General features: G+C 44.4%; 1 protein-coding gene across 11 annotated transcripts in view; it reads right to left on the bottom strand.

Annotated features, from left to right (window-relative positions):
• Positions 1-15,283, bottom strand: part of LOC109419707 (RNA binding protein fox-1 homolog 1) — an 823,173-nt gene that overhangs the window by 252,361 nt on the left and 555,529 nt on the right. For all 11 annotated transcript variants that reach the window (XM_062853919.1, XM_062853914.1, XM_062853920.1 and 8 more), the window contains exons 2-3: positions 10,851-11,141; positions 7,917-8,147 (exon numbers count right to left, since the gene is read on the bottom strand). In XM_062853919.1, coding sequence (XP_062709903.1) covers positions 7,917-8,147; positions 10,851-11,138 — 519 coding nt within the window. In that variant the 5' untranslated portion in view covers positions 11,139-11,141. The remainder of the gene's footprint in view (positions 1-7,916; positions 8,148-10,850; positions 11,142-15,283) is intronic.

Raw genomic sequence — 15,283 nt, 5'->3', positions numbered from 1 at the left:
GGAATGAGGCACTGCACCGCATCAAGGCCGGTTATCGAAAAAGGTCTGCCTGGTTGGCAACGGTACCGGGTTGATAAATAAATTCATCGGACGAGATTCACAAAATCCACCGCGGTGCGATAATTTATTGTTTGTTTACAATTTGGCGTACATGTTTTATGACGTTCTTGGCGGAGTTTGCATAAACCTATATCAAGAACGTTATAAACCTGAGTACTCTTGAGTAATACTTCTTACCCTTGCATAAGATGAAATAAATTTAAGGCGTTCTGGATGGAGGCCAACCAGGCTGCATTGAGAACGTTATAAATCCTAGTATTCTTGAGTTATGCTTTTAGCTCTGGCATGAGTTGAAAGAAATTTAAGACGATCTTATGGTGATGTTGATTAAAACCATCGATGATGGACCGACCACCGGCCTAGATTTCAATGGAAGCCATGTTGAGAAAACTCATGAGCAATGTTCGCATGACCAGGAATAATATTTTTAAATATTTTATTAGTGCGTTATAATGGAAGCGCGTTGCAATTTTTGGAAGTATCTTGCAACATATATACGATGAATTTCGCTTGGCATTTGGCATCCTTGTTACACCACGGAAATATTTCCAATTTGTGTAATAAATTAATCCCGATTACAATAATGTGTAATTTTCATTGTGTTTTTAATTTCAATTTAATTCGCCAAACTTTTCTGTCGACATAAAAGCTGCATCAGCAACAACACTGACAAATTTATTATCGTTTTATCGTGCACTTGAAGAATTCTACAAGGAGAGAGCAATTCGCCTTGAGGACAACTTGGGAAGTACAACAAGTTTTAAGAGAAATTTAAAAACAACTCTCCAAGAGCATCTTAGGATGGGCCTCTTTGGTCTTATGGCGGGTTCATGGTTGAGTTGATGTCGTGTTGCAGAGCAATTTGGTTTATGCATGGTTTTAAAGAACAGGTGTTGAAGAATACTTCAAAAGCATTATAAAATTAATTTTGTTACTTGGGTGTTCTTTGTTTGTTGAAAACTCGGTGCGAAGTGGGAGGCATTCGTTACTTTGTGGGAAGATGGTATCCTTTTGAAGCGATGTCAGAAGTTGCCATTAATTCTCTTAGGGATAGTGACTGTTTATTTTTAAACTATTACAGTAGATACGAAAAACAAATCATCCTTAGTGTGAAAAAGCGTCTCTCGGAAGCTTGGGAAAGCTTCTTAGAGAAGCGTGTGTAGTTTCTGTCAGAGGCTTTTAGAAGCTTCACACATAAACATAAAAGAGCTTTTGCCAAGAGGCTTGGAAAAGCTTCCCTCAGAAGCTTGGAAAAGCTTCTCTCAGAAGCTTGGAACAGTTTCTCTCAGAAGTTTGGAAAAGCTTCTTCCAGAAACTTGGGAAATCTTCTCCCAGAAGCTTGGAAAAGCTTCTTCCGAAGCTTGTTAAAGCTTCTGTCAGAAGCTTGGAAAAGCTTCTTTCAGAATCTTGGAAAACCTTCTCCCAGAAGCTTAGGAAAGCTTCTCCCGGAAGCTTGGAAAAACTTTTCCCTGAAGCTTGAAAAAAGTTTCTCTCAGAAGCTTGGAAAAGCAACTCTCAGAAGCTTGGAAAAGCTTCTCCCAGAAGCTTGGAATAGCTTCTACCAGAAGCTTGGAAAAGCTTCTCTCAAAAGCTTGAAAAAGCTTCTCTCGGAAGCTTGGAAAGCTTCTCGCAGAAGCTTGGAAAACTTCTCTCAGAAGCTTGGAAAGCTTCTCTCAGAAGCTAGGAAAGCTTCTTTCAGAAGCTAGGAAAAGCTTCTCTCAGAAACTTGGAAAAGCTTCTCTCAGAAGCTTGGAAAAGCTTCTCTCAGAAGCTTGGAAAAGCTTCTCTCAGAAGCTTGGTAAAGCTTCTCTCAGAAGCTTGGAAAAGCTTCTCTCAGAAGCTTGAAAAAGCTTCTCTCAGAAGCTTGGTAAAGCATCTCTCAGAAGCTTGGAAAAGCTTCTCTCAGAAGCTTGGAAAAACTTCTCTCAGAAGCTTGGAAAAGTTTCTCTCAGAAGAAAAAGTTTCTCTCGAAAGCTTAGAAATCTTACTCTCAGAAGCTAGGAAAAGTTTCTCCCAAAGCTTGGAGAAGCTTCTCCAGCCCTCCAAAAGACTTCATCCAGAAGGCTGAAAAGACTTCATCCAGAAGGCTGAAAAGACTTCATCCAGAAGGCTGAAAAGACTTCATCCAGAAGGCTGAAAAGACTTCATCCAGAAGGCTGAAAAGACTTCATCCAGAAGGCTGAAAAGACTTCATCCAGAAGGCTGAAAAGACTTCATCCAGAAGGCTGAAAAGACTTCATCCAGAAGGCTGAAAAGACTTCATCCAGAAGGCTGAAAAGACTTCATCCAGAAGACTGAAAAGATTTCATCCAGAAGGCTGAAAAGACTTCATCCAGAAGACTGAAAAGACTTCATCCAGAAGGCTGAAAAGACTTCATCCAGAGGGCTGAAAAGACTTCATCCAGAAGGCTGAAAAGACTTCATCCAGAAGGCTGAAAAGACTTCTTTCAGAAATCGGAAGAAGCTTTTCCCAATTAGCTTTTACCTGCATTTCAGCACTTCCGACGACTGTGTCAGCATCCATACAATCGAAAGCACACATTTCACTAGCAAGTCTTCAGCAAGACTCTCGAATAAATAATCGTAGAAAATGGTCTTCCAAACTAAATTCCATTTCAGCCAATCAACCGGACCTCCTTCTCCCGAGCGTCGACGTCATCCACCTCGAATTGTTTTGGATGACACTGAAAAATGTTGTCTTGGCGTGCTCTTTGTCGTTTATCAGCAGTCCGACGAGTACATATAAATGTTTTCGGATCCGAACAACGACGACGAGAATCAATTTACTCTGAAAGAGACACATTGGAAAACGTTTCGATCATCAATAACCCTAACTGTGTCCCTCTCTAGCTGCAGACGCACTCACTTCCGCCGTTAAAAGCATTTTTCAACCTGCCTGGACAAATACACAATCGGACGAAGATCATCAATCGATTCCACCGCCCGGCAGGGTCCTTGGTCTTTCCTAATTGGATCCTACATAAGCTCGCCGGTCGCCGGACTCGTCGGCATCATCATTTTTCCGCTTCCGAACAGCCGGAGCTGACCACAGAAACATCATTTTCTCTTAACAACAACCGACATGCGGGCAGGCAGGAGACCCTCTGGCGGAAGGTCTGCGTCCACGTCCACGAGCGGCGAGGTTTCTTTTTCTGCACTGTCATAGCAAATAATTTCCTGATGCGGAACTAAGGAGGTCATCTTCGTGGTCATCATCTGTCTCATCCGTATCGTCGTAGAAATCAAAGTGAAATGCGAGCATGTGATGACCGAATGGGGAAGATATCTAGCTGAAGATGGGCAGTGAGTGGACAGCGTGTTATAGGATGTAATCCATCAGGGAGATTAATTACGATAGACATAATTAGGTCGATATCCATAACATTGATGTGCTTTTCGAGATAAAAATGGAGCTGGAAATTAGGAAAGATGTGAAATGACAAAAGAAAGACTTATAACTGCATTAACTAACTTTAAATAAGAAACCTCAAGCAGAAGCCTGGAAGATTTGTCAAATAGCAACATAAAAGCTTTTCCAAAAAAGTTTGGAAGATTCTCCAGCAGAAGCTTGGACGTTTCTACAGCAGAAGCTTGAACGCTTCCTTAACAGTGGTATGGAAACTTCTCCAGCAGAAGCCTGAATGCTTCTCCAGCAGAAGCCTGAATGCTTCTCCAGCAGAAGCCTGAATGCTTCTCCAGCAGAAGCCTGAATGCTTCTCCAGCAGAAGCCTGAATGCTTCTCCAGCAGAAGCCTGAATGCTTCTCCAGCAGAAGCCTGAATGCTTCTCCAGCAGAAGCCTGAATGCTTCTCCAGCAGAAGCCTGAATGCTTCTCCAGCAGAAGCCTGAATGCTTCTCCAGCAGAAGCCTGAATGCTTCTCCAGCAGAAGCCTGAATGCTTCTCCAGCAGAAGCCTGAATGCTTCTCCAGCAGAAGCCTGAATGCTTCTCCAGCAGAAGCCTGAATGCTTCTCCAGCAGAAGCCTGAATGCTTCTCCAGCAGAAGCCTGAATGCTTCTCCAGCAGAAGCCTGAATGCTTCTCCAGCAGAAGCCTGAATGCTTCTCCAGCAGAAGCCTGAATGCTTCTCCAGCAGAAGCCTGAATGCTTCTCCAGCAGAAGCCTGAATGCTTCTCCAGCAGAAGCCTAAATGCTTCTCCAGCAGAAGCCTGAATGCTTCTCCAGCAGAAGCCTGAATGCTTCTCTAGCAGAAGCCTGGAAGCTTCTTCAGCAGAAGCTTCGTATCTTTTCAAGCAGAAGTTTGGGAGCTTTTTAATTGAAGTTTTGGAGCATCTCAAGCAGAAACTTTAAAGCTTCTTCAGCAGAAGTTTGGGAGCTTCTCAAGCAGAAGCTTGGGAGCTTCTCAAACAGAAGCTTGGGAGCTCCAGCAAAAACTTGGGAACTTCTCAAACAGAAGCTTGGGAGCTTCTCAAGCAGATGCTTGGGAGCTTCTCAAGCAGAAGCTTGGGAGCATCTTAAGCAGAAGCTTAGGAGCTTCTTAAGCAGAAGCTTAGGAACTTCTCTAGCATAAGCGTAGGAGCTTCCCAAGCAGAAGCTTGGGAGCTTCACAAGCAGAAGCTTGGGAGTTTCACAAGCATAAGCTTGGATCTTCACGAGCAAAAGCTTGGGAGCTTCTTATGCAGATGCTTGGAAACTTCTCCAGCAGAAGCTTGGGAACTTCTCAAGCAGTAGCTTTTGAACATCTCAAGTAGAAGTTTAGGAGCTTCTCGTGCAGACGTTTGGAAGATTCTCAAGCAGAACGCTTGGGAGCTTCTCCAGCAGATACTTGGAAGCTTCTCAAGCAGATACTTGGAAGCATCTCAAGCAGAAGCTCGGGAGCTTCTCAAGCAGAAGCTTGGGAGATCCTTCAGCAGAAGCTTGGGAGCTCATCCAGCAGAAGCCTGGGAGCATCTCAAGCGGAAGATGGAAGCTTTTCAAGCAGAAGCTTTTGAGTTTCTCGAGCAGAAACCTGGAAGCTCTTCAAACAGTAGACTCAAAGCTTCTCAAATAGAAGGTTGGAAGCTTCTCAAGCACCAACCAGAGGCATCTAAAGCAGAGGCCTAGTAGAATCAAAAGAAGCGTTACAAGTATTACGACAGAAACTCTTTGACCCACATTTTTTTTAACAGATCCTACAGAATCTTATAAAGGTAGATGCTAAATGAATAGACCAAATGAGCCAATCAAATTAAATCTTTAAAAGCAACTTAAAACCACTTCTAACACAAATCTGATTTCCCCATGAAAATTACTCCAAATTACTTCACTCATCAGCTCACGAGTAAAGTAGCTTTCCATCGTCTCCGCTGAGAGTTCCGCCTCAATCCATTAGCGATCAACGGAGCAAAACCGGAACCATCTGGTCTGGTCGGTAACTTGCAAAGAAGCTCTAGCTAAGTAGTTTTCCACCAAAGCAGCAAACGGAAGTCGGCAAAATAGGCAAGAATGGTGAAACCACCCACCAACAACCGGTAGCAGCACAAAGACGACGACGAGAACCAGATTTAATGATAATGAAGATGAATTTCACCACCTCTTCCCGACCGAGACCGGAATCAAGGCGCATTTCAGTGTGCGTCTGCAAAGGAAACTTGCGTTGAATTATCTTGGCAGCTCAGTAGCAGACATTAATTTGGAAATAGTTTTATTAAAAAGCTTTTTCGTCGGTTTACTACTGTACTTCGACCAAGGCAACGTCGGGGAGACGTTTTTTTGTAAATTAAAATCATGATGTCTGGTTCTGATTGAATTATGACTTGTGGTTGCAAGGAGCGGGCAAAAATAAGTATGAAAAGAACGACTTCAGGTGTAGAAACGTGAGAAGCGGTCACGTTCATACAGCAAGTTGCGGCACGTACTCGTTTCGAGTTGAGAAGCATCCAGGGAAAGATTAACGATATACGATGCTCGAAGAGTAACTACGTTAAAGTAATGAGATAACAAAAAATTACAACACGACACAGGATTTAAGGAAACATTGAAAAAGAAGGCGTTTGCTTTGGAATCTTTTAGGTTTTTCGGCAAAGATTCCGAAGCATCCAATAAAAAAACTTCCAAGCTTCTGATGAGAAGAATCCAAGCTTCTGATGAGAAGATTCCAAGCATCTGATGAGAAGCTTCCGAGCTTCTGATGAGAAGCTTCCAAGCTTCTGATGAGAAGCTTCCAAGCTTCTGATGAGCAGTTTCCAAGCTTCTGATGAGAAGCTTCCAAGCTTCTGATGAGAAGCTTCCAAGCCTCTGATGAGAAGCTTCCAAGCTTCTCATCAGAAGCTTCCAAGCCTTCAATGAGAAGGTAACAAGTTTCTGATGAGAAGCTTCCAAGCTTCTGATGAGAAGCTTCCAAGCTTCTGATGAGAAGCTTCCAAGCTTCTGATGAGAAGCTTCCAAGCTTCTGATGAGAAGCTTCCAAGCTTCTGATGAGAAGCTTCCAAGCTTCTGATGAGAAGCTTCCAAGCTTCTGATGAGAAGTTTCCAAGCTTCGGATGAGAAGCTTCCAAGCTTCTGATGAGAAGCTTTCAAGCTTCTGATGAGAAGCTTCCAAGCTTCCGATATGGAGCTTCCGAGCTTTTGATGTTCCAAGCTTCTGACGAGAAGATCCCAAGTTTCAAATGAGAAGCCTCCATGCTTCTGATAAGATGCATCCAAGCTGTTGTTGAGAAGCTTCCAAGTTTTCCAATGTCTCTATTGTTTAAATCTTTGAGACAGAAAAGCTGTAATTTTTATAAACTCGTTTGAGTACCCTTGATGAAAAGGTTTTCAATCTCCCACCTTACAGTGCACAGCAAGTTACCATCTTCTTTTAATCTGCAAAAGAGCGATTACATTAATTCGCTTGGGTGCATCGCCGTCTCGCTACGGAATAGTTGCGGAAGGATACCATCTGCAAGCTGCTCCTACTTAATTCAAATCCTAGGACGGACGACCGACGCGACGCGACGACGACGGCTTGCAGCATCTTTGAAATGGAAATCAGAGGACGACAATCATCGCCCGATATTTTCAAGTTCGTCATCGAGACGTAGCCGGGGTTGACACCGCGTTGTGTAAGCGTAAGCACTTGGTGGCCCAGTTGGTTCTTCATTGGCGCAGATTTTTATCGCTTCTTTTCTTGCGTTAGTAGTTGGGTTGACCCGGGAAAAAATTGCCGGATAATTGCGAAAATTACAGTCTAGAGCAGTACTTTCAATTGTCAACTGTGACCCGTATGGTACTTGTATCCTAACACAAATAAAAATTCTAAAATAAACCGGATTTTTATCAAAAGATTGCCTTAAAAATGTAGGTTACGCTTTACAGGTGTTGTAAATAAACACTATATACGTTATGGTTATGTACTACAACATGTATTATAAAATTAAAAAAAAAACTCATACAATATGCAATTGCCTATTTTCGTTACGAATGGCAATCTTAAGTAGTATGGTTTGTTGACTATTTTGGTCCTAAAATCAAGACGAATACAATCACAGTGTTACCATACAATGTATCATATTCCCATGAGAATCTTTTACTAGGACAACCAAACGAAATGCATCGCGGCTGGATGGTTGTAAAGGTGCGACCCGGTGTACTAGGAAGCGTGTCCCACTTGAGACGGTGATGGTGGCAGTTTTCCGACAAACCGACGACATCGTTGCGTCGTTGAGAAAAAGGGTAGGGATTAAAAGTTTACCATTCAATTACCCAGGGTAAAAGACGGGCAATGGGTGTTGCTGGAAAGTTGTGCTCACTAATTTGTCCGTGGGTTCTTCAGTAAGAAATCTTCTGCACAAGTGTACCGGCTTGAAACTGTCGCATATATGGAAGCGCTAAATGAATATGATGGCAAAAAACATAGCTTGGCGCCCGTTAATACTCACAATACTAACAGTCTGTTGTTCAATTCCGTTGGAGATTCCGGCGAGGGCGGCACCTCCAGCGCTACTGGTGATGGCACTGACTGCTGCGGATGTGGTACTGCTGCTGCTGCTGGTCACTCCACTGCTCGGTACGGCACTGCTGATGGCGCTGAGCGATGACAGCGAGGTCGGTGGCGGAGCGCCACCCGGCGGGACGCCTAATACTGATGGGGAGCTGTACTGGCTGACAGTCTGGAAATGGGGATAAAATAATCGAATCAAAAGACAAACATTAGATGAAGTATCTGGACTTTCTGGAAGAAAGTTTCCAGATAATTAGAGAAAAAGTGTCTCCGGACTTTCTAGGTAAAGTCTCCAAACTTTCCAGAAGAAAGCCTTCGGAAGAAGTCTCTGAACTTTTCAGGAGCAAGTCTCTGGACTTTTCAAGAAAAAGTCTCCGGAATTTCCTGGAGAAAGTCTTCGGACTTTCCAGGAGAAGGTCTGAATACTTTCCATGAGAATAGTCTCCAGACTATCCAAGGAATAGTCTCCGGACTTCCGAGGGGAAAGTCTCCGGATTTCCCAGGGTAAAGTCTCCGGACTTTTCAGGAGAAAGTCTTTGAAAAGTCTCCACACTTCCCAGTGGGAAAGCCTCCGGACTTCCCAGGGGAAAGTCTCCGGACTTCCCAGGGTAAAGATTCCGGACTTTTCAGGAGAAAATCTTTGGACTTTCCAGGAGAAGGTCTGAAGACTTTCCAGGAGAATAGTCTCCGAACTTCCCAGGGTAAAGTCTCCGGACTTTTCAGGAGAAAGTCTTTGGACTTTCCAGGGAAATGTCTTCGAACTTTCCAGGGGAAAATCTCCGGACATTTCAGGAGAATGTCTTCGAACTTTCCAGGGAAATGTCTGCGGACATTTCAGAGGAAAGTCTCCGGACTTTCCAGGAAAAAGTCTCCAGACTTTCCAGGAGAAAGTCTCCGGACATTCCAGGAAAAAGTCTCCGGACTTGCCAGGAAAAAGTCTCCGGACTTGCCAGAAGAAAGTCTCCGGATTTTCCAGGAGAAAGTCTTCGGATTTTCCAGAAGAAAGTCATTGGACTTTTCAGGAGAAAGACTCCGGACTTCCCAGGAGAAAGTCTCCGAACTTTCCAGGAGAAAAACTCTGAACTTTTCAGAAGAAAGTCTCCGGACTTCCCAGGGAAAGTCTTAGGATTTCCCAGGGTAAAGTCTTCGGACTTTTCAGGAGAAAGTCTTTGGACTTCCCAGGGAAATGTCTCCGGACTTTCCAGACTTTTCAGGAGAAAATCTTTGGACTTTCCAGAAGAAGGTCTGAAGACTTCCCAGGAGAATAGTCTCCGAACTTCCAAGGGAAAAGTCCCCGGACTTCCCAGGAAAAAGTCTCCGGACTTCCCAGTGGGAAAGTCTCCGGACTTCCCAGGGTAAAGTCTCCGGACTTTTCAGGAGAAAGTCTTTGGACTTTCCAGGGAAATGTCTTCGAACTTTCCAGGGGAAAATCTCCGGACATTTCAGGAGAATGTCTTCGAACTTTCCAGGGAAATGTCTGCGGACATTTCAGGGGAAAGTCTCCGGACATTCCAGGGAAGTCTCCGGACTTGCCTGGAAAAAGTCTCCGGACTTGCCAGGAAAAAGTCTCCGGACTTGCCAGGAGAAAGTCTCCGGATTTTCCAGGAGAAAGTCTTCGGATTTCCCAGAAGAAAGTCTTTGGACTTTTCAGGAGAAAGACTGCGGACTTCCCAGGAGAAAGTCTTCGAACTTTCCAGGAGAAAGTCTCCGAACTTTCCAGGAGAAAAACTCTGAACTTTTCAGAAGAAAGTTTCCGGATTTCCCAGGGTAAAATCTCCGTACTTTTCAGGAGAAAGTCTTTGGACTTCCCAGGGAAATGTCTCCGGACTTCCCAGGGTAAAGTATCCGGACTTTTCAGGAGAATATCTTCGGACTTTCCAGGAGAAGGTCTGAAGACTTTCCAGCAGAATAGTCTCCGAACTTCCAAGGGAAAAGTCCCCGGACTTCCCAGGGAAAAGTCTCCGGACTTCCCAGTGGGAAAGTCTCCGGACTTCCCAGGGTAAAGTACCCGGACTTTTCAGGAGAAAGTCTTTAGACTTTCCAGAGAAATGTCTTCGAACTTTCCAGGGGAAAACCTCCGGACTTCTCAGGAGAAAGTCTTCGAAATTTCCAGGGAAATGTCAGCGGACATTTCAGGGGAAAGTCTCCGGACTTTCCAGGAAAAAGTCTCCGGACTTGCCAGGAAAAAGTCTCCGGATTTTCCAGGAGAAAGTCTTCCGATGTTCCAGAAGAAAGTCTTTGGACTTTTCAGGAGAAAGACTCCGGACTTCCCAGGAGAAAGTCTCCGAATTTTCCAGGAGAAAGTCTCCGGACTTTCCAGAAAAAAAACTCTGAACTTTTCAGAAGAAAGCCTCCGGACTTCCCAGGGGAAAGTCTCCGGACTTCCCAGGGTAAAGTACCCGGACTTTTCAGGAGAAAGTCTTTAGACTTTCCAGAGAAATGTCTTCGAACTTTCCAGGAAAAAATCTCCGGACTTTCCAGGATAAAGTCTCCGGACTTTCCAGGAAAAAGTCTCCGGACTTGCCATGAAAAAGTCTCCGGATTTTCCAGGAGAAAGTCTTCGGATTTCCCAGAAGAAAGTCTTTGGACTTTTCAGGAGAAAGACTGCGGACTTCCCAGGAGAAAGTCTTCGAACTTTCCAGGAGAAAGTCTCCTAACTTTCCAGGAGAAAAACTCTGAACTTTTCAGAAGAAAGTCTCAGGACTTTCCAGGGGAAAGTCTCAGGACTTTCCAGGGGAAAGTCTCCGGATTTTCCAGGAAACAGTATCCGGGCCTTCCAGAAGAAAGCCTGTAGACTTTCCTGTAGAAAGTCTCCGGTCTTTCCAGGATAATTAAAGATTGAGATTATTGGATAACACAAAGCACTACTCACATTTCTGAGTGTCTGCGAGCTGGCGAGCTGGGCGGCTGCCGCAGCGGCCACCGCCTGCTGCTGCTGGTGTTGCTGGTGCTGTTGGTTGAGCTGTTCCTGGTGCTGTTTCAGACTGCTGAGCTGGTGGTCGGCCATTGTCATGGCTAGACCGCCGCCTCCACCGGTCGGTGCCCCTGCGCCCTTCATGACCTGCACCGAGAGGCCTTCCGCACCGAGACCGGCCTGTGCTGCTGCTGCCGTTGGTGGAAATCCGGCTGCTCCCGGAAACGGTCCCATCCCCTGGACCATGTGCTGTGAGAAGAAAGAGAGAACACACTGATTAGTATGCAACGAAACTATAGTTTTTATCTATAAACAAGTGTGAGGAATGGGGGGAGTTTGCCTACAGCAAATGACGATACACGCAAATGTGGTTCATTAAAACTGGTAGAAAAACCGATAGTTCGTTCACAAGTTCTGGTTCAGTGGGAAACTATCTCTGCACAACAAATCCCCAAGGGTCTCGATACGAAAAAATAGACTGATCAAACCATGTATAGGTGGCGGTAACTTTCTCTTATTATCAAATTGATAATTTTCTTTTATGAAAACCATCGCTAGAATCCGTTTTTTTTTCTCTCCAGATTTCTTCAAGCAGTTATTACTTGAAAACAATAGAAATCGTTGCAATACTGCTAGACCTAGTATTCCCAAGTAACATTTTGATGACCAATAAATCTTGAAGAGGTTTCAAGAGCCGTCATAAAACCTTATAACTTTTATTTTGTTTTTATGATGGTTCTATTAAACTCTTCTAGTCTATTTGGCTGAAACATGTTATTTGGGTTATGTAATTCATTGATTCTAGAATGTCGTCTCTGAACCTGTTAAGCTAGTTTTCGGGATTTCGGCTTCCAGAGAGATTTTCCGAGAGCAAATCTGCAGGACTTCTGAGGACAAATCTCCAAAATTGGAGACAGCATCTCTTTGGACATCTAGGGAGCGTGTCTCTGAGTTTCCAGACAGTAGGTTCATGGGTATTTGAAGAAGTTTTCGAACTAGCAGGAAGCAAGTCTCTGGATTTTCGGAGTGCAAGTCTTTGGATATTTTGAGAGTAAGTCTCCGCACTACCAACGAGCGTGTCTCTGGGTTTTCAGACAGTTAGTCTATTCTATTAGTTTTCCAAAAGCAAGTTCTTGGACCTGCAAGAAGTAAGTCTCTAGGCATTTAGAAAGAAAGCCTTCAAGCATTCAAAAAGCAAGTCTCTGGACTCAAGAGTGCAAGTCTCTGGATATCCAGAAAGCGAGTCTCTGGATTTTCGGATTCCAAATTTTTCATAGAGCAAGCCTCTGCGCTTTCAGAGAGCAAGTTCTTGGACCTGCAGGGAGCAAGCCTCTTGGTTTTCCTAGAGCAACTCTCTGGGCCTCAAAGAGCAAGTCTTTGGATTTCCAGGGAACAAATCTCTGGACTTCCAGACGCTGTCTCTAGAACTGAAGGGTTCGAATGCCCAGCGAGCGAGTCTCTGGGCATCCAGCGTACAGGTCTATAGGTCCTTAGTCCTCAGTCTCTGGACTTCTAGAAAGGGTGTCTCTGAACTTTCAGTGACTAATACAAATTTTACATGAAAAATCCTTTTTGGAGTGATTGCATAATCTTTCAACTCACCTCTGTGTACAAGAAAAGTCTATCTAGGAAGAATCATTTACTGTTCTAGATAACAGTCTCGATATCAAACCGGTCCGTTCTGGAACGCCGCTCTACGTCTGATAGTGGAGTCCAGCTGAGCGAGGACGACATCAAACCACAAGTGATTCTTGTGTCTTTCGGACGGGATCCCCTGCAGGGGTATTGCCCGCTGCTTCCACCCTCATCCCACAAGAGAGAAAGCAGCATTGTTAGTCATTAAAAGCTGCAGCTTTTCCTCTTGTGTCTTTGCGCTGTTTATTCACCATCGGTTCCAGTCCCGGTGCTGAGCTCAGCAGGATCACAGCCAGATAGTATTGCAATTTACAGAGAGCCCGGCTTCAGGCAACTGGGCAAAGGCATTATCCTCGTCGGCCGACAAGTACCGACAGGGACGACGACGACGACACACCAGTAGTGAAAAGTGAGCCAAAAACCACTATCACAAGGATGCTCGAATGTTTTTGAACAAAGGAAGGCACTATTTCGCGCACCCCCATAGCACACTCACACAGTAGGTGGTTGGCACTTGTGGTGTGACTGCTGGAACGTAAACTTTTGAACTACGTTCGTTTGGGTAGAATGTTTTCTATAGCTCTTATGGATTTGGCGGCTTTGTTTGAACTTCTAAGCTTGTTTAAAATTTATTGAGTGCTCCTCAAACTTCTATAGAGAAAGGAATCACATTTTTTTTAAATATAATCTTAGGTTCTTTCAAATCTAAATCCACAACAAAAATATTCATTCTAAGAAACATATTCTGGAAGTTTTATGGAAGTCAATCATTATCCAAAGATTTATTCTCTAAAGAACAGAGACTTGCTCTCTGAAAGTCCAGAGACGTGCTTTCAGAAAGTCCAGAGACTTGCTCTATGGAAGTCCAGAGACTTGCCCTCTGGAAGTCCAGAGACTTGCCCTCTGAAATTCCAGAGACTTGCTCTTTGGAAGTTATGAGATTTGCTTTCCGGAAGCCCAGAGACTTGCTCTCTGTAAGTCATGAGACTTGCTCTCTGGAAGTCCGGATATTTGCTCTCTGGAAGTCATGAGACTTGCTCTTTGCAGTTCCAGAAACTTGCTCTCTGCGAGCTCAGAAACCTGCTCTCTGGAAGTTCAGAGACTTGCTCTCTGGAAGCCCATAGACTTGCTCTCTGAAAGTCTAGAGACTTGCTCTCTGTAAGTACAGAGACTTTCCCTCTGGAAGTCCAGAGACTTGCTCTCTGGAAGTCACGAGACTTGCTCTCAGGAAGTCCAGAGACTTGCTAAGTGGAAGTCATGAGGCTTGCTTTCTGCAGTTCCAGAAACCTGCTCTCTGCAAGCTCAGAGACCTGCCCTGAAAGTCCTGCTCTCTCGAAGTCCAGAAACGTGCTCTCTGGAATCTAGAGAATTACTCTCTGGAAGTCCAAAGATTTGCTCTCTGGAAATCCAAAGATTTGCTCTCTGGAAGTCCAAAGACTTGCTCTCTGCAAGTCCAGAGGCTTGCTCTCTGGAAGTCTAGAGACTTTCTCTCTGGTAGTCCAGAGACATGCTCTCTGGAAGTCCAGAGACTTGCTCTCTGGAAGTCCAGAGACTTGCTCTCTGAAAGTTCAGAGACTTGCTCTCTGAAAGTCCAGAGACTTGCTTGTTCTATGGAAATCCAGAGACTTGCTCACTGGAAGTCTGGAGACTTGCTCTCTGGAAGTCCAGAGACTTGCTTGTTCTCTGGAAGTTCAGAGACTTACTCTCTGGAAGTCCAGGGACTTGATCTCTGGAAGTTCAGGGACTTGCTCTCTGGAAGTCCAGGGACTTGCCCTCTGGAAGTCTAAAGAATTTGCAGCTCTAGATTTTTGTTTCTCTGCAAAACCAGAGACTTGTTCTCTGAAACTCAAGAAACGTACTATTTTGAAGTCTCTTAGGAAATGTTCCTGATAATCGCAGTGAATGTTTTTCAACAAGGCACATATGAAAGTTTCTCTTCAACCAAAAAATAATCCTTCGTAGGTAATAAGCTCTCTCTAGGAAAACTCATAAAATTTCTGTATGTAAATCCTACTGGCTTAGTTCACATCTCCCCATATATTGATAGATGCAAATCCCCAAACACCCATCACATGATCCCCGTAGGATATTCCGATAATACAATTGAACATTTATGCACAAAAACCGAGCTTATCAAGCATTCAAATCGAACACAAGGATTCCATCGTATCCCAGGCAGCTTGGCACCACACCGCATGGATACTCACAGTTATTCAATTTCCGGAATCCTTTATCCCACATACTGTGTACATGCTTGGGCTATCTGTTTTCCGGAATAATCTAAGAAAAACAATCCCCCTCATTGTATCTCGGATCGTCGTCGTGTGAGGCACCCAGGGTTAAGCCTTTCACAGAAAGAAAGAACAAGAGAAAAATTCCTTCTGCTCCGGAGTCAGGATTTTGCATTCCACCGCACTAGTCGCACCAAACGAACCCCCACATTTCAAACCAGAGCCCAGAGCTAGAGAAAAATCCGTTTTTACCGCCTTTGGCATTTATCACAAGAAGTGTTCTTCTGCCGCCGTCCATCTATTTCTTCGTTGCACTTCGACGTCGGGCACCGATGTGGAGAAAATTGCTTGTCTCCTGCCCCTGTTGGGGTACAGAGCACCATCTCACTAATGGATAAACAGAAAGGACACATACACACATCGAGGAAAAACCCGGATTTTAATTTCAAATTACTGCTCACATCCCACATCCATGGGAGAGGGTGGACCTTTTTCCTGTGTTTCCGTCCTGCTCAGTCAGTAGTG

This window comes from Aedes albopictus, chromosome 2 (assembly GCF_035046485.1).
Source record: "Aedes albopictus strain Foshan chromosome 2, AalbF5, whole genome shotgun sequence".
Classification (NCBI taxonomy): Eukaryota; Metazoa; Arthropoda; class Insecta; order Diptera; family Culicidae; genus Aedes; species Aedes albopictus.
The sequence above is the reverse complement of the archived record's forward strand: the minus strand, read 5'-3'. Positions and strand labels throughout refer to the sequence as shown.